This window comes from Camelus ferus, chromosome 2 (assembly GCF_009834535.1).
Source record: "Camelus ferus isolate YT-003-E chromosome 2, BCGSAC_Cfer_1.0, whole genome shotgun sequence".
NCBI classification, from domain to species: Eukaryota; Metazoa; Chordata; class Mammalia; order Artiodactyla; family Camelidae; genus Camelus; species Camelus ferus.
The window spans coordinates 25,968,601-25,992,950 of record NC_045697.1 but is presented as its reverse complement, the minus strand read 5'-3'; the positions used below and the strand labels follow the sequence as shown (position 1 = coordinate 25,992,950).

The following is a 24,350-nucleotide window of genomic DNA, read 5'->3' as shown; positions in this document are numbered from 1 at the left end:
GGTGCTAAGTATGTGCGCAATCTTGGGAAAGTCAATCAACCAGTTTGTGCCTGTGGGCAGAGTATAAGGAAAGGGGTATTTAGTAATTGAACTGACCTAATAGGGTTGTTTTGAGGATTCAGTGAGTTAATGTGCATGAAATGTGTGGAAGACTACATGGCGCACATGGAGGGTGATAAGTGGAGGAGGAGGAAGAGGAGGTGGAGGAGAGGAGGAAGAACAGCAGAGGGGCTCTCCATCTATCTATATAGCTGCTTCCGGTTTCCGGTTAGCCTTTGACTGCAGGTACATCCTACAGGTGGTAGCTGACAACCCTGGTACCCAACTACATACAGTACCCGTATCACTTCATAGCAATATTTCAGTGGGTCACCCCTGGAGTTCTGTACCTGGGCTTGAGTAGATTCCAGGAATATTTTTCTTCCCTGACCTAAATGTCAAGATTAAACAGAAAGAATGAACAGCTCCTGCAGACAACCACCATACACACAACCTCTTATCGGTTAAACAGCTTGTGTCCTGAGAGTTGTCTATTCTGTGGCCCCAGTTTTGTTCTTGTGGACATCTTCTGGTAACTGATTAACAGTCAGATTTCTGTAGTAGAAAGGATGTCCTGTCTGATTTTGCCTCAGCAGACCATGCCATCCAACATGGTTTTCTTAAATTGCTTCCCAAATGAATAGAAATGTCAAGCTTTCCCATCACAGCTTTGTGATTATGCATCCTCAGAGGTAATGTCTGTGCCTGCCTTGTCTGCCCTCTGGCCTGTTTTCACTTACAAAAGATGAAGCTGGTGAAGGGTTAGAGTGAGGATGCTACAGGATTAAATCTCAAGCCCATATTTCTAACTTACGAAGAGTTCATACTCACCTTTTTAAAGAGAACTGTCATTTGTTTCCCATTAGAATTTACATAATTAGATTCTGCATTTATATTTTTTTATACATCATGCATTTGACACTTGTTGTTTCCGACCTTCCAGTGGCTCCCACTTGTCTGCTGAGAAAGGCACAAACTCCTGAATACCTGTCATGTGGGACTCCTGGGGCCTGGCCTCCACCGTGAGGCTGCAGTCTCCTTTCCCGTGTCCTGACTTCATGTGTCGTCTCTTTCTTTGGCCAGATGGGTGTTTGGCATTTCCTCTTTCTATGACTTTCCTCACACAGTTCTTTCTCAGAATTGTGGAACGATTGTAGCTCAGAAGGCATTTTTTGGCTACTTTAGAAACGTGCCTTTTCAGTCATAAATGACTATTTCAAAAGCTCTGTTTTTCTGTGAAGGTTTTTTTCTTACCACTCCAGTTTGAGGGCAGCTTCCCTCCAAGAAGGGGGTCTAACCCATGAAAGGGACCAGCTGACGACGATGATTCTGAGAGGGACAGGACTCTCAGTAAAGCAGGCAGCTACCTCCTTGTTAGGAAGACCAACTGGTATTTCCCACCCTTATTTTATTAGATCTTTTTCTGCATTTAATATTGGTAATGATTCTTTTCTGAGACGCCCGACTCCTTTTCTGTTCTGTACACTCTCTTCTCATTTGCTTCAGTGCTTTTGTGGGCCCTTCTAGGTCCTTTGTTCCTTACAGTTTTAAGTTCCCTAAGATGTCAGCCTTGGTTACTGTGTATTTACAGCTACTCCCTGTATCCTAAAGGCTTTCTGGTTATTGAGACCTTTCCTTGCCCCCAGGATGCAAACCCATAGGGTGATCTACCTAATAGGAGTTCCTGCTTGGATTTCTAGGAGATAGCTCTCATTTGGTGTATCTCAAAGGAAACGCAGAATATGTGCACTAAAACTGTTTCTACTTTATTTTCTTTTAGATAAAAGTAGACATTATTGCCCACTTTGTAATCAAAGCTCAGAATGATATACAACCATTAATAAGCTCTCCCTTTCTCCCTGCATCCCATTAGTACATATCTGATTCCTTTAAAACACACGCATGCCTGTGTGTATTTCCCTCTCTCCTTCCCCGCCCCGCTCCTGTCTCTGTCTCTGTTGTCTCCCATCCCTTCCTGTCGTCAGGCCCCCTCCTCTCCAACCCATTATCCTTAGAACTCTCCTGCTTTTGGTGGTTTTATCTTTCCTTTACAAGTCTTTTGATAGTGTCCGAACAGGTTTCCTGCCTCTGGCCTCACCTTCTCAAATACAATTTTTCACAGTAATTGGAGTGTGTAAAATTTAAATCAGTTATATTTGTCTACCGAAACCATTTCAGTGCCTCACCGTCTGCTACAAAATCAAAGCTCAGCAAACTTTTCCGAAAAAGGCCAGATAGTAAATATTTCAAGCTTTATGGGCCAGATGGTCTCTGCCGCAAGTCATCTCTTCCCTTGTAGTAGGAAAGCAGCCCCAGACAGTCCGTAAATGGGCAAATGAGGCTGTGTTTCAATAAAACTTTATTTACAGAAACAGGTGTTGATCGGGATTTAGCCTGCATTCCCACAAGATGAATTTTAAATCCCCTCAACAAGGGCACTAAGGGCACTGTGGAGTTGAACCCCGTCTTCCTTTGGGCACTTACCTAACATTACCCCAAAATCTTACTTTTTACCCTACATTTCTTCCTCCTAGTACTCTGCACAGACACCGATCTTTGCTGCTTCAGTTGCTTTGCAGTTGTCTCTTTATGGATCTGCCTTTTCTCTGGTCATCAGTGTCATAGTTATTTTTGTCTTACATGCCCAGGCTACTAGACTGTAAGTTTTTTGCGGACAGAGAGCATGAGAACTTGTTATCCCAAGCGGCAGTAGCATACTCTTTACAAAAAATAGGAAAATAAACACATTTACTTATTTGAATCTAGTCATTATTTAAAAGCACATTTTTAAAAAAATTAAATGTATGGCATAGCTCAATTTATTATTTTTTTGTTTTAACTTCCTAGAGATAAATAAAAAGTGGTGTGTTTTAGAAGGAGGCTTCTTGAGTTACTATGAAAATGATAAATCTACCACACCCAATGGCACCATTAATATCAATGAAGTTATCTGCCTTGCTGTACACAAAGAAGACTTCTGTTTGAATACTGGGTAGGTCTGTCATTAAATGGGTAGGAGTTGAAAGTATTTTCTGATATTTATCATACAAGGTAATAAGGATTTTATTACCATTTCAGTTCTTCAGTTGCTTCTTGTAGAAGAGTTGAATGGTTTCTGGAAGCCTACTCATTTTGCAGCTTCTGAAAGTTCCTTAGGGAAATCACTGAAAAGTAGGAAAATTGAAATATTGTACTAAGTAATATGAAAGGCAGACATGTTGGCATCTAATTTAAAGTAAATTTATGTCATTCTATTCGTCTACATGTAGTCCCATAATTTTTAAGATTTACTCATTATTTTAAAAAATGGATTAATGAAAAAATTAATGCTTTCTCTAAATGTATCACAGTTAAAGTAATGACAAAGGAAAATATTCAGTCGTTTGTTCACAATAAAATAAACTATTAAGCATATTTAATAGCATGTTGAAAAACCAAATTCCTAAAAGATCTACTTTGGCATTTTTATGGTCTCAAAAGAGTTTTAATAAAAGAGTAAGAATTATTTAATGTATTTGGCTTACAAAATAGTTAATGAGATTTCTGTGAGGACTTTCAGAAATTGACCATCTAAGATCTTTGGTGTGACAGTTTCTTATCACATTCTGTAATGTAATAATGAAAAAGTATAAATACTAAAATGTGCAAAAATCAGCTTTATAGAAGTTTAATAAAAAATTTTATATGAGGAAGGGAAGATATTTGTGAAGCTACATTACTTACATAAAATTACATGAAACACATTACCATCATTACATAATGCTAATTGAAATAACCATTGTTTTCTAGTAAATCTAATTTGATTTTTTTGTGTGAGCATAACTGGTTATTGATTTGTTTTTGTTTTAATCTTAATAGTGCTTTTATTCTAAATGAATAATCAGTTTAAGGTGGCTTCCTGTGGAATGTTAAAATATAAGTACATTCTATATATTAAGTTGCTTAAATAACTTAAATAATATTAGTGTATGCCCATATAATCATATCCAAAAATTAAACATTCTTGATGGACTGTTAACTGATACAAGTAGGTGTGTAGGAGAAATGTCCACAAGGAGATGTGGTTAAAAAAAAATGGCTGCAGCTGGATCCTTACTCACTTTAAATAGTGTGTTATAGAACTGGAAATCAGTAAAGTAGCCACTGAGGAGTCATACAGATTTGTGTTTTAGGAGGAGAACTGACTGACGTGGTAAAGAAGTGATTGGAGGAAGACAGGCTTTAAGTAATGAGAGTTTAGCTAGAAGAAGAAGTAATTAAAAACAGTGCGTTGAGAGCATCTTCAGATTGAATTGATAAGATTAAATATCTGGATGGATGCAGTGCTGACACTAAAGGGGAAGAATAAATCAGACTCCAGGATTTCGAGCTTGTTGATGAGGTAGAAGGAGAAGCTTTTAAATTGGAACATGAAGGAGCTACAGCAGGTTGAGGGTAAAAAAGAGGAATAAAGAAGATGACTTCAGTATAGGGCATTCTGAGTTACTTAGGTCCCAGCAGCATGCATGTTCCAAGAAATAGTTGGAGCTGTGGATGGGGAACCGAGGGAGAAATTCAGGACGTGGCACGTTACCCTAATTTTATTTATAGTGAGGAGATGAAATTTGGGGATGAGATGAGATGATAGAAGGAAAATTTGTGGAGTAATACAAGAAGAGGGCCAGTTAGAGAACTGTCTGGACAATGTTTGCTTTGAACAGTGGGTCAGAGTAAATCAAGAAGGAGTGGTCTGAGAGGGAAGAGGAGGTGGAAGACGGCCCTTTGCCACATCAGGGCGTCAACAAAGTCATGCCGCAGAGTGGTTAATCAGAGGAATATTTCTTCTGTCTGATCCAGTGTATTCCATTTAACTCATTTGGATAAAATACAAGCCATCGACAGAAAACTGTGATAGGTAGCAGGTGGGTAAATAGATTTCACAGCGTTATTCATTTTTCAAAAGGAATTTAATTAAGAACTTGACCTTCATGTTATTTTTTTTTTCATAAAAGCCAAACATAACCAGTGGTATTTTTTTATTCATCTGTGCTCTAGGCCCATCTTTACCTTTGAGATCTATTTACCCTCAGAACGTGCATTTTTATTTGGAGCTGAAACATCTCAAGCTCAAAGAAAATGGACAGAGGCAATAGCCAAGGTATTTAAATATTATATTATTACCCAAATCCAGAGAATATTCTTAACCTTCAGAGCTCCATAAAAATTTTATACATGATTCTGGGAAGAATGTTCATACTTCATTAGGTTTTTGTAAGTTGTAGTCAAAAGAGGTTAACAGCTACCTTCCTAGAGCCTTAAGCAGAGAAGAAATTAATGTAGGAACTTGGAGAAACCATTCTTCAATTTAAGGGCATGCTTTGATGATTAAGATCTTTTCAGTACTGTAAAGTCATTTCTGTGTCTGCCTTTTTATAGGTAGATATCTTATTTATGATATACACAAAGGGGAAAAGAACAGATTCAATAAAAGATACAAATGAAGACAAACATTTGAAGGTTGACATTTTGAAAAATGTCACAAATCAACAGTGTCTTCCTATTTCAATTCTATATATATCAAGAAAAATGGCTTAAAATGCTGCCATTTGAAATCATGTTACAGGTGTTCAGTTTTTAGACCGATAGCTAGTTTCAGTAAGTTTTTTGAAATCTGTGTTATTTATTAATCTTTAGAATAGAAAAATTTTTGCACATGCTCTCATATCTGTAGCTATGTAAGGGATTTTCTATTTGCACTGTCTTTATTACTTTCTTGTATTTGTTTTAACAGCATTTTATTCCCTTTGTTGCCGAAAACTTAACAGAAGCTGACTATGATTTGATTGGTCAACTCTACTACAAAGACTGCCATGCGCTGGATCAGTGGAGAAAAGGCTGGTTTGCTCTGGACAAATCTAGTTTGCGTTTTTGCCTTCAAGAAGGTCAGGAAGACAGAATGCACTTGAGAAGACTGCAAGAGCTCAGTGAGTTTTGTTTTTTCCTTTCACCTTATGTTTTGGATACAGTTCTTTATTGCATGTGGTAATAGTAGCCTTTACATACAATGATGGTGTCTCACTCTTGAAATAGACTTTATTGTAGTTAGTGTCATGTTTTAAAAAAAAAATATGTTCATGCTCTTCTTCTTTCCCTCCAGCAATCAGCACAATGGTTCAAAATGGGGAAAAAATGGATGTCTTGCTCTTGGTAGAAAAAGGGAGGTGAGTACATTTTTGCTTTATATTCTTTATTATGGCAACTCTAAGGAGTTGCATATTCCAGTTATCCTCTTGGGAGGAGAATCCATTAGTTTATTGTCTTTTGGAAATTTTCCAATAATATGTGTGTGTGTATGTGTGTGTGTGTGTATTCTTTTTAGTAGAAAGAGTACACCAGTGAAGCTTGCATATTTTTCCATTTGTTATGACAAACTCAGTGTGATCAATTATAGTTTTCTACAGACCTCAGTCCATTTGGGACATTCACATTTAAGTATTTGAAAGCACTTTGGTAGTTGTAAAAATATTTTCAGTGTAGGTATATGATGACTATAAATAATACTGTGACTTATCTATGGAAGTGAGTCACGCATACCTGAAATTTGATTTCTTGAGTTTATTTGGTTTTTCAGTAAATACTAAGCGTCTAACATGCATCGTGTATTGTTATAGGTATCGAGGATACAGTGATGAATAAAAAAGATATGGTTTCTGCCCTTGTGAAGCAAGTACACTAGTGGGGAAAACAATATAAACAACAAAAAGAAATAATTGCATAGTATTGTGTCCCTCAATTTTAAATGCTTGAAGAAAAATAAAGTAATCAGAGCACACCTGATGGAGCAGTATTCTGTTTTAGACAGGGTGGTAAGAAAAGGTATCAAGTGAAGAAACACACCGTGCAGTGGTGTGAATGCAGTGTTCAGGTTCGAGGTCAAGGATGTTTTGAAGACCCTAAGAGTATGTCGTGCTTGGCATGTTCAAGGTCTGCAAGGAAGCTGCTGTGGCTGCAGAAATTTGAATAAGGGACAGTGGGGAGAAATGATGACAGAGATATCCCTGGGTCAGACTGTCTAGGGTCTTATAGGCCATGCTATATAAAGATGTGAGTTTTATTCTAAGCGTGATGGGAAGCCACTCAGTTTGAGAGCCAGGAAGTAGAATCATCTGACTTACATTTTTAAATGAGTCCTCTGACTCCAGATGAACAGTTTTTGGAGGACAAGAGTGAAGGGAGTTTGCAGGTGGGATGCTGCTGCAGAGGCCAGACGGAAGACGACTCACTGAATAAGGTGGTGGTAGGGAGTGGTGGGATATATTGTGAAGGGAGAGGTGAGAGGATTCCATGAGTGTAGGAGTCAAGGATGACCGCAAAGTTTTTGGCCTGAGCATTTACATGCATGGTGGTGCTGTTTTTTTGAGATAACAAATGCATGGAATGGAGAAGTAGGATATTTGTAAGTTTAGGATAGTAGATCAAGAATGTGGTTTTGCAAATGATGATTTTGAGACGTCTGTTTGACAGGGGAGCTGGTGAGTGGGCATTTGGATTTGCAAGCCTGAAATTAAGTGGAGTTGCAGCTGGAGATGAAGATGTGAGAGTTGTCAGCATTTGATTTATTTAGCCCAGGAACTGGACAGACTCACCCAGAGAGGGAATGGAGATAGAAAAGAGATGTAAGGACATAGCCCCAGGACCTCTGCATTTCCGAGGGGGGATGACCTAGCAGAAGAGCCTGAGAGGAGCAGCTCGAGTCCTTTCCCAACAAATAGGAAGTATAGTCTTCTGAGCCAATTTTTTTTCTTTCTCTTCATTTGCTTTGAAATCCCTTAATTGCACTAATTCAGAATGTTCAGCTCTACAGGAGTACAAGACCATTTGCAAAACCATATATAATGCTAATACTAAAATATAGCTAAGTCAGCCTTCCCTCAGGTTAATTTCCATGCTGGTGACCAGGATAATGGCTTTCAACAGTTATCTGAACCTGTCTTTTCTTGAACTTCCTGGGAAGACATCAACAGCTTTAGGCAGCAAGCATACTGCTTATCAGCCGTTTCTGTCAGAATGTGTGTTTTAACTTGCAGACATAATTAGGATGTTGTTTTACTTATTTATTGCTGGGCTTACGATGGTTAATGATGCCTTAGACTCTGATTTCTGGTACCAGATGATAGTTTTACTCTTCTCTGAGAACGTTGTCACGTACATGTTGAGGAACAATAATGAGGCAGTGTTATGTATGGATAGTATTCTGCATTAAAGCACTAGCACGAGTGTACTTCTGCCATCATCTGGTAATATTTATGAAATGCCTGCTGCCTGTGACCTACATGGCAGGAAAAAATGGTTAACAATACAAATTTGGTGTCTGAGTTCACAGAGCTTATGTTCTTAAACAATAAAAGCAAGCAGAAACTTGCTAGTGGAATTTATTGGATTTATTATATATATGTATATATATATTTGTGTGTGTATACACACAGACACACACACACACACATATTTTATTTTTTAATCAGGTTACTATAGCCAAGGTATTTTTCTACCACTTTTAGTCTATAAAGGATTTGACCAGTGGTACATAAGTTTTAATCAAAATATACCAAACATGGATTACTATTATTCAATTTGAATGTTTATTTAGTGCTTATTGCATGCAATGCACTCCCTCATGAATGCAAGATAAAGAAGCCGGAAAACTAAGTATTTTATTATTTTATAACACCTTGACCTTGACCTTGCCCTTGGGCTCCAGGAATCAGAAGGTGAACTCAGATACACTCGAAGTTCATGGAATAGTTAAAAACTAATAGAATTACAAAATAATGGTCAAAGCTGCTTAATTTGTTTTTGATCATAATTTAAAGTTTTTATCTACATGTTTTATCAACTAGTTATGTTGAAAGCGTTTTTATGAATGGGGAGAATGAGGAATATGTCAGGATGAGAACAGGAGAAATACAGGGACAAGTATAAAACCAAGTTATTTTCCTTAAATCTCTTTGAATAAGCTGCCATTAAAAAAAAAACAGCACTGTTTGAAAACAACCGTGTTATCACATACTTATATCTTGGTTTTTACTTGCTTTTCCTGTTTTCTCCAAATCGCTAATATTCCGATGGTAACACAGAGATGGCGATGTGTACAACTCACATGTACCAGGCATTATTTTACACACTTAATCAGCCTTCCAGTGCCTATGTGATATTGAGGAGAATAATCCATTTTGAAGTCAAGGTAGAGTCATTTTGTAACTTCAAAACCTAGAGACTGTTTTTGAAACAAGTGTTGTGTTAATTTCCCAATACTTTTGTACAATCACTCTCAAAAATTTTAAATTACCAACATTTAAAATTTTAGCATTTTATTAGGAAAAAAACTTTTATCAGAAAGCTGAAAAAAGTTATTTTACTACAAAAAATATGTGTAACCATACAATGCTTAATTAAAGGTGAAGCAGAAAGAAGAGAGGTCAGAAGTGTGACTGAAGAATCAGCCAGGGAGATGGGGAGTGCGTTAGGTTATAAACCCTGACAGAACACAGCGCATGCAGGCGTACCAGCATGTGACACTTGGGTGGTGCAGAACAGGGTCTCATGTGTACACACTGTGTGTGTATATGCAGGCATACATGTGTACATACATGTATGTTATGTAAATAAACACACTTGAGATAGGGAATAAAGGAAAAAGAGCAGGTTTTGGAGTGAGCTTGGGAGATACTTAGACATGCTGAAAATGAGGTGCTTATAAATATCTAAGGAGAAATTGCTAGGAGGAAGCTGTAGTTATGGACCTGATGGTCATGTCAAGGTTAATGGGGTAGAGACAGAGATGTTGAAGTTACCCATATAGAGAAGGAAGAAGATGAAATCACTTAGGGAGAGTCTGTAGAATGAGAAGGAAAGAAATGACATTTTGGAGCCTTAATGAATATGTGTCATTGGAGGAGGGTGCAGTTGTCAAGGAAGAAGAACTCTCCTGGCCTATTAAGCTGGTCTATCCAGAGAGTGAGGCAGGAAACCTAGAGAGAGTGTGTCACTAAGCCCAGGAAGAGAGTGTTTCAAGAAAGAAGGAATAATCGAAAGTGTGAGGTGCTGCCTGATGAGGACAGACACCTCGCTGGGTAAGTGATGGGGAGTCTATCTTGTGACTTTGAGGAGAACAGAAGTGAGGAAGCAGAAACTGGATTAGGGTAAACTAGGGAACTGGATTAGATTACATAAGCAGCTGGTGAGGACAGTTTGTCAAGGATGTCTGGGGGTTAATAGGATTAGTGAGGTCAAAGGCATTTGACCCAGGAAGGGAGTATGTGCTTTAGATGTCTTGAGCTTGTGCCCTCTGAAACATTTTGATGGGAAAGAAACCAAAACAAGAGAGAGAGAGTGAAGGTGTAAGAGAGAGGCCAGCAGGAGAGTGAGGTCCCTCAGTTGTAATAGGAAGAAAGAGGAATTGATGGTTGGTTTTGGGTGTTGGTAGTTTTCTAGATCTGATGGTAAGATGTTGAGAGAAAGACTAGTCTTCTGGTTTTCAGTCTGCTGGCTTTTAATTGCTTTGTGAAGCAGGAGGTAAGAATGACTCCTGAGCTTTTGGCCTGGGTGACTTGTATCATTTTCCAAGACAGGGAATACGTCCTTCTCTCCCAGTATTCAAACAAGGCCAGTTAATTATAAATGTGATTTTTTTAAGAGCTGTTTAATGTCATGTCAAAATAAGAGAATTTCATTGCCCCGTCCTCTTTTCCATCTCTCTTTTTGATCTGTTAGCCCCTTGGGAAATAATGACTGTAAGCTGCAGTAGATTGTGTTAGACTTGTCAATGATAGATAAAATTGTGGCTTTAAGAAATAAAGCAACTTCCAATTATCCATGTTGATGGCATATAAAGGTAGAATAATTGAGAGAGAGAAATCAGCCAGCTGTAAATTTTAACCTTTACTTTTTTTTGCTAGTAACAGCTTGAACCAGAACTGCAAATCATAAATAGACTCAAATTAATTTCACATCTTTTCTCTGTCCTTGTCTACCTTTGATTAAACTGTTAAAATATATTAATGTTTCTTAAGGGCAGGAGAATGAACCCCATGAACTACAGAAGTTCATAAATTGATAACCATCCACTGACTATAGTCACTATTTAGATATATATTTTAATCTTGATGGCAGCTTTCTCTATATACATAGCATGACTGTCTTTAGACAGAAAAATATTGCAGTATTATTTTCCATACACAGAAAATTTTTGCTCCAAAAAGCTCTAAGCAGAAGGTGTTCCAGATGGTGTCGCTTTAATATGTATTCTTTGTATACTTTAAAAATTATTATTTTGAAAAATAAAGCTTTCTTGATCACACTTCAGGCTTTCTGGCGTGATATTTGTTGCTGTTATTGGGACTTAGATTCTCTGCTTTTAAGAATTAGTCAGGATTTCTGTGTGTGAAAAAAAAAAAAAAGCATGTTTTTTTTATCTGTTGTTAGTCAGTGAATGTTCCTGACCACGATGAGGTCAGAAGGCACTGTCCTGGACAGAAGGTTATATATCCACTGTGACTGAAACATTCAATAAATCACAACATCCTTTTCATAAAATTGGAAAACTCTTTCTGCACTTGGCCCTCATTCTCTGATAAATAAGTTACTGTGTTCACCATTCACATTCTATAGCTTCACACTCATTTGTCAAAGACACTTAATTATTAAGCTTTTACGGAAAGGCTGTTGGTTATAATATACACAATATGAATAACTGTGCTGTGTCATCAGAAACAGAACAAACTAACCTTTTTGTTTGTTTGGTTTTCTGTTTTAATTTTTTTAAGATTGCTTAGTTGACCTACAGTAAAGCGTCATGCACTTGATGGCTCTGAAGCCTGACTCCATTTGGTTTTAACTGCAAATTCCAGACATAAAGAAACTAACACTGGGGAATAAAGACTTTTTCAGTATGTTTCACAATTACGGAACAGACTACTTGTCTCAATTTGGGAGATTAACACCCTGAGTTTAAGGTTCTTATTTCATATAAACTTACTACTTGTGATGTTTTTCCCCATCCCTGAATTGTGTTTTATAGCGGCTGATACGTTAGCAATACTCTCCAGGGTGAATTATCTTAAAGTGGTTTCTCAATTGTGCATGTAATTGCAAATTAAACAGTAGCCAATTGCCCACAATATTAGCTTGACTGCTTTTGTAACTTTCTGATGATTTAATTCGTAGAGATAGTTTAATCTGCGTGTTGCCAAGACACACGAAACACACTTCTCTCACCACCCCCACAGGTTTGCAGAAAGAAAGGGACTGTTCAAACTTATGTTATTAGGTGATATATTTTTTGTTTTGTTTTGTTAAAGAGAATTATGATAAAGGGAATAGGTGACTACTTAACAAAAGGTGGATTTTAAAGTGTATGTTATTTGCTTCCAAAATTTATTTCATTCAATTCAAAGCAACTTCTGAACACCAGAATGTAGGCTTATGAACAAATAAATGCAATGTGGTGCGAAAAAAAACCCATAAAAGAGTGAGAGGACCCTTCTAGATAAATGGCATTGAGATAATAATTTTTATTTTTAAGTATAAAAGTATATTTAAGTGGCTTTGGAATCCTAGATAGGATTAGAGTAGGAAGAGATAAGAGGTTAAGACACTAAGTTATTCCAAGAAGTGGGAACAATAGTTTCCCAGAAATCGGATGGGCTCGGGAACAAGTTCAGTTCAGGCTGGCCTTAACCTTCAATTTTTGAGGAGGAAGCCTGAACCGAAGGGCCTGGAAAGATAAGTTGATACCTTATTAGTATTACCAATTCAAGGTCATTTATAACTTGCCTTGTTCTGGAAAGGACTGCAGGCTCTTCTGTACAAGGGTACAGAAGCCTTTTTTTTTTTCATTTGTTTGTTAGCAAACTTGAAACAAGACTGTCTCCCATTACTGTAGGTGATTGCCTAATCATGTGTAGAGATGAAACTGAAAAACTGGAGGCTTTGCCTTCCTCAGAGAATAGTGTGCCTTGCTTGACACTTTACTGAACTGTTGGCTTCAGAGGAAACAAGCCATTTAAGCTAATACTTCTTTCTGCATTATTCTTGTGATACTGTCTCTGCCTCTGCAGATTTTCTTAATAATTGTTTGCCTGTTTCTGGCAGAAATTCCACTTCTAAGCAGCAGTTTATTATCTGAAGGTGTGGGGGAAAATACTGTTTCTTTATAAATTAAAATGAGGGTGATTGATGGATGCAATGACAAAATGAAGCGTGCCAGACTCTCATTTCTGTCCATGAAAAATAATTGGCATGGAACACACCCTCCCTCTTCAAATAGCTAGAGACCCAGAAAAAACATATGGGATGAACCATTTTCAAACTTGGAGACAGTAGGCATCCAGGTTGGGGATCATGGAGAGAAAGGTAACAAGTGACATAAGGCTTAAGATCACCTTGGCTTCCTATCTGAAGGCACATTTCAGACCCTGGCACAGGGAATGGGGACACCCATGTGCAGTGTGGTGGTTCTGCTCCATTGAAGAGGTAGAGATAGGATTTGGGGAAACAGTGGTAGCTAAAAGTTGCAGGGTAGAGTATCAGAGCAGAGGGGGAGATGTGTAGAGATGGAGTTCCAGAAATCTTCATAGGCATTCCCTTTTGTCTTCAGTGCAGTACTAACTGCATATTTGCAGGCTGAATCTCCAGCACACTCCCATGATGTGCTATGAGTTGAACAATTCCAGAGCTTAGACAGTGTTGGAGTGGGTTCACATTTTATCCAGCCAGGTTAGACAGCCCTCATTAAACACACAGAGTATTGTAAAGACCCAGAAAGTAATTAAGCCTACACTGGCTCTAGGGTAAAGGCTGCTCCATTTTTACCTTACTAAGCTTAAAAGACCTCTCCACAAGTAATTTAGTTACCTGGGGTCAAATAGGCAAAAGATGCCTAAACAGACATCAACACCTTTTAAAGGAAGACAACACAATCCTGACACTGAACTTAACACTCATGATGTCTAGCATACAGGTAAAATGACTAGTGATGTGAGGAATCTGCAAATCAGTTGGTAAGAACAGACCCAGAAATGAGAAAGGTAATGAAATTAGCAAAGAATATAGACAGTAATTTGTAAATATTATAAACATGTTAAAAGATGTAAAGGAAAACATAAATATAGTGAGAAAAAAATCTAAAGAAAGAACCAAATGGAACGTTTAAAGCTGAAGAATACATTATCTGAAAAGAAGATTTTATTGTATCAGCTCAACACAAGAGTAGACTCTACCTAAAAAAATCTTAATGAACTTGAAGCCATGACAATAGGAATTATCAAAACTTAAGCACAGAGAGAAAAGACTGAATAAAATGAATAGAGCCTCAGTGGCCTGTGGGGCAATATCAAGTATTCTTATGTAAGTATAATTAGAATCCCAAAGTGAGAGAAGAGAAAGATGGAGTAAAAAAGAAAAAAAATTTAAAGAAATGTGGCCATTTTCTTAACTTGATAAAAAAAACTATAAATTCATGCACATATACTAAGATCAACATACCTCAAGCATGATAAAGACAGTCTACATCAAGGCACATCATAATCAAATTCCTGAAAACCAGTGTGAGGAGGGAAAAAAAAGTACCAGGGGAAAAAAGACATTAAAATAGGGGACAAAGAAGAGAATGTCTTGTCAGAAGTAGTGCAAGACAGAAGATAGTTTAATGAAATCTTTTAATGTGCCAAGGGGGAGGAAGGGACAAAAAAAATAAATAAACAAAACAACAGCTATTAGCCTAAAATACCTTATTAAGCAAAAATATCTTCTAGAAATGAAAGTAAAATAAAGTATTTTTTTGTCCAGACAAATGCTGACTTATAATACAAGACTCAGTGTTTTTATTTTTGTATGACTGCCTAGGATATTATGTATTTTAGTCATATTTTGGGAGTGTGGTGTTTGTTTTCTAGTCGTGTTTAAAATGTTCTTCATATAGGTGAATTTATTTTTATACAGCCAGATTTATAGATACTATCATTTGTTCTGATTCTTATCAATAGACTAGGCTCAAATACGATAGTGTCTACTTTGTGGTTATTATATTGCAATTTTGAGAAAATTGTTTTTGTTAGTTTTGGGACTTGGTTTCTAGGTCTTATTGAGCCGTCTTGATTCATTATAGGATATAGGGATATTTCTTCATAGGGCTTTGGAGTCCCCTTCCCCTTTAAAATTTATGCTGGGGGATTGGACAGTTAGGAAAATATATTTATCTATAATTAGAGTTCTTCAAAATAACTTTTGAGATTTTCAAGATGTAAGTTCATATTTCTTTGGAATCCTTATCCTGAAATGTAAAATCATTGTTTGCTAACACTTGAAATCACCAAGTTGGCCAGCATTCGTGTTGAAAATCTCCTTTAAAGCTTTCTGCAGTGTGCGCAGAGTTTAGATGGCTCCGGAGAGGAAAGCTGTTGAGCTGAAGCTACTGAATGTCAGACGTCTGCTGCACTCAGTGATGTATTTTAGGATTCAGTCTTTGACAAGTTGACTCAGGAGTTAACTTGTCATTACTTATTCTACCCTTCACTGGTTCACAAGGAGGCAGCTAAACTTGTCATCACAGGATTTCTTCTGACTAGAAAGAAAATTTGAAGTTTAAAACATTTACAGTTAATGGCAGAATTATACAGGTAATGTAGGAGGGCTGCTGCCTTTTGGGTTTCCTTTACTGCTTTCTCAAATCCTCATTGTAGTTGTCTGTTTATAAGCAAACCTTTTCAATGATTTTATGTTGTATTTAGAGCTTAATTATCAGATAAACAAACTAAGGCTCAAAAAATGATACAATTTTCTCTTTACCTAAACTCCTGAATTTAGCAAGTGGTAATTTTGTTTAGGTCTACGTGAAGTAGGGGCTTGATATTTCTCAGGGAAATTACCCGAGTTATATAGTTTCATTTAGACAAATAAACCCAGCAGTAAAATGTTTTTGAGTTAAAGATGATGTAAGATAAGTGAAAATGCTTAAAAGACATGACAGGAGTATTAGAGCAAGTGTCAGAAATCTTCAAAAAGAAAATTACAAAACTGGAGGTCAGGGCTGCAGTGGTGGTGTGGAAAATAAAATCCACAGATAAAGATGTGCAGAAGCCAGAGATGAGGATTAGGGGCACCGGTGTCAGTGAAGGAGGAGTCGTCACAGCGGGTTCAGAAGGTGTTAGAAGTGAGTGGAGTGTGGTGCCAGCAGCTTTATCTTCTTAGAGGAGCATCTCTTCTTCTTCAAGAAAAGAAACCAAAGGAAAGAGAGGAGCACTTTTATTTTCTTTTAAATCAGGGCCAGTGAATTATTAGGAATGTGAAAGATGACCCCCTCCCCTCCCCTCCCCCTGCAAAAACAATCCAGAGTTCATACAACTCATTCCTTTCTCTTTGGGTTGAATCCAAAGTAGCTGTTCCACAGTCTGAAATTAAAATTAAATAGTTTTACTTCGCTGTAAATATACTTAAATACATCAGCGATTACTTTGTGTTTCCAAATCGACTCCTGTCGATGTGATAGAACTTTGAAACTATTATATACCCGCTAAATACCTGGCACTATGCTAAAGTCTGTTGGTACTGAGGTGCTTTCTTTGTTTGCACAAAGTTTGGGGTGTAGCAGCTAAAACATCCACACAGGTACAGTAGTTGCTATGATGGACAGTAGAGTGGATATTCTGCATTAAGAAGGGACACTTTTTTTTTGCTTTCATCACTTTTTTTTTTAACATTTTTTATTGAGTTATAGTCATTTTACAATGTTGTGTCAAATTCCAGTGTAGAGCACAATTTTTCAGTTATACATGAACATGTATATATTCATTGTCACATTTTTTTCTCTGTGAGCTACCATAAGATCTTTATATTTCCCTGTGCTATACAGTCTAATCTTGTTTATCTATTCTACAATTTTGAAATCCCAGTCTATCTCTTCCCACCCCCCACCCCCTTGGCAACCACAAGTTTATATTCTATGTCTGTGAGTCTATTTCTGTTTTGTATTTATACTTTTTTTTTTTTTTAGATTCCACATATGAGCAATCTCATATGGTATTTTTCTCTCTCTTTCTGTCTTACTTCACTTAGAATGACATTCTCCAGGAGCATCCATGTTGCTGCAAATGGCGTTATGTTGTTGGGTTTTATGGCTGAATAGTATTCCATTGTATAAGTATACCACCTCTTCTTTATCCAGTCATCTGTTGATGGACATTTAGGCTGTCTCCATGTCTTCGCTATTGTAAATAGTGCTGCTATGAACATTGGAGTGCAGGTCTCTTTTTGAAGTAGGGTTCCTTCTAGATATATGCCCAGGAGCAGGATTACTAGGTCATATGGTAAGTCTATTCCTAGTCTTTTGAGGAATCTCCAAACTGTTTTCCACAGTGGCTGCTCCAAACTGCATTCCCACCAGCAGTGTAGGAGGGTTCCCCTTTCTCCACAGCCTCTCCAGTATTTGTCATTTGTGGATTTTTGAATGATGGCCATTCTCACTGGTGTGAGGTGATACCTCATTGTAGTTTTGATTTGCATTTCTCTGATAATTAGTGATATTGAGCATTTTATCATGTGTCTATTGATCATTTGTATGTCTTCCTTGGAGAATTGCTTGTTTAGGTCTTTTGCCCATTTTTGGATTGGGTTGTTTGTTTCTTTCTTGTTAAGTCATATGAGCTGCTTATATATTCTGGAGATCAGGCCTTTGTCGGTTTCATCATTTGCAAAAATTTTCTCCCATTCCATAGGTTATCGTTTTGTTTTACTTATAAGAAGGGGCACTTATTACACAGTAAGCTTGGGAGGAAGGGAGGGAGATGGGAATGGAGTGTCAGGGAGGGTTACCTGGAATACACCAATGGGGAGGAGTTGAAGTAACCAGCCAAAGGGCAGGAGATATTTGTTGTAAGGACAAGAATATGTGAATTTCTTTCTTTCTTCCTTTCTTCCCTCCTTCCTTCCTTTCTTTCTTTCTTCCTTTCTTCCTTTCTTTCTTCCTTTCTTTCTTTCTTTCAGTATAAAGGAATGGCAGAGTTGGAGGAGAAGGTATGGGCCAGATCATAAAGGTCTTTTAATCTTGAAAACTCCAGAGTTGCTGCAGAAGGACAGTGATCAGGAAGTGATACCATTAGCTTTGCATTTTAGAAAGACCATTCCAGCAGTCTTGAGCAGTAGGGACTAGAGAGGTGGAGAATTGGGAAAGAAATTTTGTTTGGAGCGGCTTTAGTGACCTCAAGGAGCAATAGAAATACATGAAATAAGGCAGTTTTGGGACAAAGAGTGGGCAGAGCAAGTATGTCAGGGAATGGGAATCAGTGGAATGTCGTGATTGAGTTCATGGGGCAATGATGGGGTGGGGGGCAATCCACACACTAATCCTAGATTTCTGGTGTGATAAGTGCAGGAAGTAGGGCCAGTTTGGTAGGAGGAGGAACAAAGATTTGACATGCTTGTGACACATTAAGGTGAAGCTGTCTGAAAAGTCACATTAACTAGTATTATGGTTTATTAGTTACCAATATTTTATTTATTGAGTGCTGAGGTAAGTACTGTTATTATCTTAATTTTGCCAGTGATGAAACTGAGAACCAAAGAAGGGTGATAACTTGTCCAAGGTCATAAAGGAAGTGAGTGCAGAGCTAAAACTTGAGTTCTGGTATTGACTGGATTTCCACTCTCTTAGCTGCTTTGTGCTCTTGCTCTTCAATCCCTTGGAGATCTGATCTGTGAGACAGTTATCTCCTGGAGACAGGGATTTGGGAGTTACCAGCTTAGATACAGGGGACGAAACCACTGACCTGGACCTGGAGAGTCTTTGGAAGTTCCTGTGAGTGCACTGAGGTTACAACTTCATTTTCTTTTCAGGAAGAGGAAGTGAGCTTGGGAAGAAATTGAGAGACCAGAAAGATAGGAAAAGTCAGAAAGAATTGTGCTACATAAGCCAAATTGGGTGATAATCTTTTTCCTTTTTTTTTTTTTTTTTTAAGAATTGAAATCATCAACAGTTCTAAAATCTTGAAAAACATAACCCCAAATATCCATTAGAAGTCACGGCGATGCTTGCCAGAACAGTTTCAGTTCAGTTATTCAGAAACAGAATAAAAAGGGGAAGACAAGTGAGACCACGAGTTGAGGGGACTTTCTGGACTCTATGGAGAGATGTGATGGTACAAAGGAAAGAGGGATTGAGTGAGTGGAAGCTGGTGGTAGACAGAGGATTTTTCTTCTGAGGGATGAGACAAGATCACACTTAGAAGGATTTACGGATAATTTGTGTAGAAGTAAGAATTTTTTTAGAAGCAAACTTTTAATGTGGAATGCTTTTTAAACCTTACAGAACATTATACATCCGCGGGCATACCAAGTTGGATTTCACAGTCTGGCATACTGCAATTGAAAAAGCAGCAGGTACAGATGGTCGTGCGTTACAAGATCAGCAGCTCAGCAAAAATGACGTCCCCATTATCGTGAACAGCTGTATAGCGTTTGTTACACAGTATGGTAAGTAGCACAGAGTTCCTATTCAACCCCCAGAACTCGTAGTACCATTCATACAGTTTTTAAGTTGTACCTCCATCGGGCTGAATGAGAGCCCTTTGTATCTGTAAACCCATCAGTGAAAAGTAAACATATAGTCACTGTTCAGCTAAATGCCATTCCTTCTCCCAGTAATGCTCATTTAAATTATATTACTTTTACCTTTTCCTTCTTTTATTTAAGTGACATATTAGAAAAATCCATATTGTAAAATGTATATTGAAAACTGATCGGGGGTTGTACTTTACAGAGGTTACAATTCTACGGTGAAGTCTAGGGACGCTCAGTGCTGCCCGGGTGTGTTCCTAGAAGTGGTAAACCTTGGGACAATGTGTAAGAGAACTTAGTTTTGTTGGCTGGCATACAAAGTGTGTGTGTATTTATTCCATTCAATATGCTGTTGGTCACATGTTTTATGTTAAGAATCTTGGTTATTAATTGTAATAGTTTGACTTACTTGTGACAGATATTTTTATGAATAGTTTGCAGGTTAAAACCAACTTGATTCATATCTACATGGTACAGCTTCATTTTAATTTAATATGCCGTGATAGTATTTTAGATATGCCTGAAAAGTAAAGTATGCCTTTATGGTTCATTTCTATTTTCAAATTACTATGCACGCTTCAGATTCCTTCTGGCTGTTCCGTATTTCCTTAATACTCTAAACGGTAGGCATTTCCTAGCTATATTTTGATAAAAAAAAAAGTTTTGTCCCTTTTAAATTGTAGATAAATGCCATCAATGTAGATTGTACATGCAGAAAAAAATGAAGTGATTTATCTGATATTTTGGAAGCTATATTAACATTTCATTGTTCTCCTAATATTAAAAATATCTTTGGTTGGTTTTAATTTGAGAAGAAGGTGTAATCAGTGAGAGAGCTGTAGTAAGACATTGTGTTATGAGTTTGTTACTTATTTATTGAGCGTCTGTTGTGTGCCAGCTGCTGAACTTGGTCCTGAAAATTCAGCAGTGAGAGTGAAGGGCAAAGGATGAAGCTATAAATCATGCATTCCAGTATGAGAACTAACAATGAACTGATGTGAAACACAATGGCAGAAAAAACAAAGCCTATAAAGAAACTAATTCTGGGAAATTACATTTAGAATACGTGTATGTTAATCTCACTTTTTTCCTAGGGAGAGTGCCCTTTTAAGTACTTCACAATTATCATTAATATTCAGATCTATCAAGTTTGACTTCTGTATCTATTGTAAATATGTATGTAATCACATTGTGTGGGATTGCTCTATGAAGTCCCTTCCTTTGATAGTATGTTTATATTTTTCTTATCAACTGTAATCATCTATTTGAAAATGGGGGAAGAAGAGGGTTATCATCTCCATTTGTTAGTAGTTCCATACTAGTGCACTTGCATTTTGCAGGTATAAATGAACTGCATGCATATTATGCTTTAGCAAGAGCATAACCTCATTGAGAAGTTTCACATCATGTGAGTTTCATAACGGCATAAGGTCTTTCTTAAGCTGACAAATGATTAAAATAACTTGATTAGCTCCAGTGTATCCAATTTAACGTTTCTCTAGGGAAATCAGAAGTTTCTTTGTGGTGTTTATTTGAATTTAAAATCATTAAGCATTAGATTGTTTTCAGCTAAATTTCATACATTATAACTACTTTGTAGCTCTAGCTTAAGGTACATTAACTTGCATATTAAAGTAATAAAACCAATAAAAAAGACTATTTATTTATTTATTTATTTATTTATTTATTTATTTATTTATTTACTTTTTAATGAGCAAAACCTGGAGGAAAACCCCAATTTACCAGCATGTGTAGAAGGGAAGACTTGATACGAACTTAGAAAACACCCAGTGATTATAGGATGCAGGTGGTTGGCTCAGAGCCTTTATGGTCACAATTTGAACTTCCTGATCTTTGGGTTAAAATCTAAAGGCCATTTTTTTTTGTGCACATAGTGTCAAGTTTACCATATAATTCTTAAGAGTTTCATTTTTTTTTTAATGAGTTACAGAAGTTGGTTCTTGAGGGAACTTAATTTATGTAAATAAAATTTAATTCAAATTCACAATCATTTAACTTATGCACCAGCTATTAGAAATTCATTCAACTAGGAATATAATATCTCAGAAACTTAGTCACATATTTTTTGGTAGAATTTACTTATTCTTATATTGTGGCCATGTATTGAGTACTTATTGGGTTCTTCTAGGCACTGTGTAGCTGCTGTATACAGAAAATAGGACATGGTCTTTGCCTTCTAGGAGTTTACAGATTGTGGGTCAAAGACAAACAAATGGGCCAAGAGTTACATCTTAAGTGTACATAATTCTACGGCAGAGAGGTTCAGGGGTTGATACAGGTGTCCATGGTTTAGGGATGAATTTCCCCCAGTGTCAGGGTGGTCATGGAGGGCTTCATGGGTGAGGCATGGAACCTACCATGAGTCTCAAAAGAAACGGGGGCTAGTTAGGAGAAGGAGAGACTAGGGATTCTGGGAAGAAGAAACTGTGTGCCCAGCTGTGGAGTCATAAAGGAAGTTGCCTGTTCAGGGAACTTTGGGTGGTTAAATGTGGCCAGAACTTAGTGTAAGAAGAGTGGATGGATACAAGAGGCAGGAGTGTTAGAATAATTTATGTAGGCTCTTATGTATCACATTGAGATCCTCAAAACTTGCCCTCGAGGCAGTGAGAGGTCTGTATCCATATTTTATGTGAGAATTTGGGTGCACAAAATAGTCATAGCATATGAGATGGGAAAAGGGGACAGTTTTGATAAAGAAGGTGTGATGAACAATATATGTGGTGTAGTATTTTTTTAATACAGTAAGTGAGAAAGAAAGGTTCTGACTTATAAAGGACTGGGGATAAGGCAATACCATAGAAACAACATATACCGTATAAATAACCATATAAATAGTGTATAAAGACCAGTTGGGATTGGGAAGTGAAGTAGTAAATAGGGCAGGAGTTAATTTGTCCATATGTATAAGTATTGCTTGTGTGTTGCATGTATTGTATGTAGCATATGTGTATTATAGTACATGTATGTGTTTGAAATTTTAGAAATTAAAACCTGAGTGGAAATGTACATGCAGTAGTTGAAGTGACCAAGATGGATGGGTTCATCCAGAGAGTTTTGTAGAGGAGTGGGAAAGAGAAGAGAACTGAGGATGGATTCCTGGAATCATCAATAAATACTAGATAATAGAATAAATGGAGGACTGGAAGAGTAGTCATAGAGGAGGAGGATAAAAGATGAGATCATAATATCATGAAAGCCTTGAGATTAACAGAATTTTAACAGGGATTCATTTAGAGTGTCAGATCCTGCAAGGGGTTCTTATTACATAAAAACTGAAAAGCATCTAGAAAGTAGGCTGTGTTGTTGATATTCTTGATGAAGATGGTCCCAGTAGAGTGGGAACTGAGCACTGACGCCAGATAATGTGGTTAAAGTATATTATTAACAGGGATTTGAAGTGGGGGAAGGAGTAAACATAGGAAACTCAGATTAGTTTTGGAACGAAGAGAGATAAGAGAGCTGGGAGGGGCCAAGAGAGGACTTAAAATTTGGGGGGGGGTTTGTATCATCATTCCTCCAGCTAACCACTGCTACTCCTCTTATTTTGTATGGGGAGCTTGATGAATCCATAATTTTGAAAAGGACATGACCCAGCTTTTCATCTAGGAGGAGGTGAAGGTGGGAACAGACAGAATTAATACACAAATCTGAGTGCAGAGAGTTGAGGAAATTTATACCAGAGAGCCTCACTTTTGTCGGTGAAACTGGAGGCAAGTTTATGTTCTGGGAGTCTAAGTGAAGGCAGAGCACTTGAGGTAAAGGAACGTTTGAAAATTGTGCTATCAAGAACTGGGGGAAGGGCTGGCAAGGGCTTGCTAAAAGCTGGGGATAGGATAGTGTGTCCATTAGGTTTACATTATAAATGCTAAAGTTGGGGGGGAGCTTTTTTCTCTCATACATGTTTATATCAGGTCTTGGATAATGACTCTGTCTTGTGCATCATCCCAGTGCAAAAATTGGTTCTATTTTTAAGATATCAAAGTGGATTTTGACTTGAGCCTTTTTTTCATGTAACTTTTTTTTTTTTAAACAAAGGTTTAGGGTGCAAATATATCTATCAGAAGAATGGAGACCCTTTGCACATAAGTGAACTCCTCGAGAGTTTCAAAAAGGATGCAAGAAGCTTTAAATTGAGGGCTGGAAAACATCAGCTGGAGGATGTGACGGGCGTGTTGAAAAGTTTTCTCTCCGACATTGACGATGCACTTCTCACCAAGGAGCTCTATCCCTACTGGATCTCTGCCTTGGGTAATACATCTGTTTACATATGTTTATTATGTTTATCCTACAGAACAGCATAAAGGCTTGCCTTCTCATTTGATAATAGATTTTTAAAATCTCCTTTGATAATCTGAACATTTAATTGAAAGGAACAACGGACTTAGTGGCTCAGAACAGAAATTGTGCAAACATCAATAGTTGTTTCTATCTGCCTCAAAAGAAATTTACGGTGATAATTGCTTAACAGTGTTTTATGGTAATACGTTTTCTGTAGATTTCGTAGTGCTTACTTTGCCTTAACTTTGGAAGTAGTATAGTCAAGTCCACATGGGTTTTTCATTTCTCATTAAGATTAAAATGAAAAGTTTAATACAAGATTTGTTTTCCATGATTTTCCCATATGGCTCTTTGACTTTCCTTTTTCATTTATTCTACCTTTTTAGAGTTACTCAACTTTTTTTTTCTTTACCGTTTCTTCATTATCT

General features: G+C 37.3%; 1 protein-coding gene across 2 annotated transcripts in view; it reads left to right on the top strand.

Annotated features, from left to right (window-relative positions):
* Window positions 1-24,350, top strand: part of ARAP2 (ArfGAP with RhoGAP domain, ankyrin repeat and PH domain 2) — a 162,249-nt gene that overhangs the window by 80,757 nt on the left and 57,142 nt on the right. For both annotated transcript variants that reach the window (XM_032495553.1, XM_032495548.1), the window contains exons 16-21: window positions 2,887-3,031; window positions 5,074-5,176; window positions 5,810-6,002; window positions 6,176-6,239; window positions 19,376-19,539; window positions 23,680-23,892. In XM_032495553.1, coding sequence (XP_032351444.1) covers window positions 2,887-3,031; window positions 5,074-5,176; window positions 5,810-6,002; window positions 6,176-6,239; window positions 19,376-19,539; window positions 23,680-23,892 — 882 coding nt within the window. The remainder of the gene's footprint in view (window positions 1-2,886; window positions 3,032-5,073; window positions 5,177-5,809; window positions 6,003-6,175; window positions 6,240-19,375; window positions 19,540-23,679; window positions 23,893-24,350) is intronic.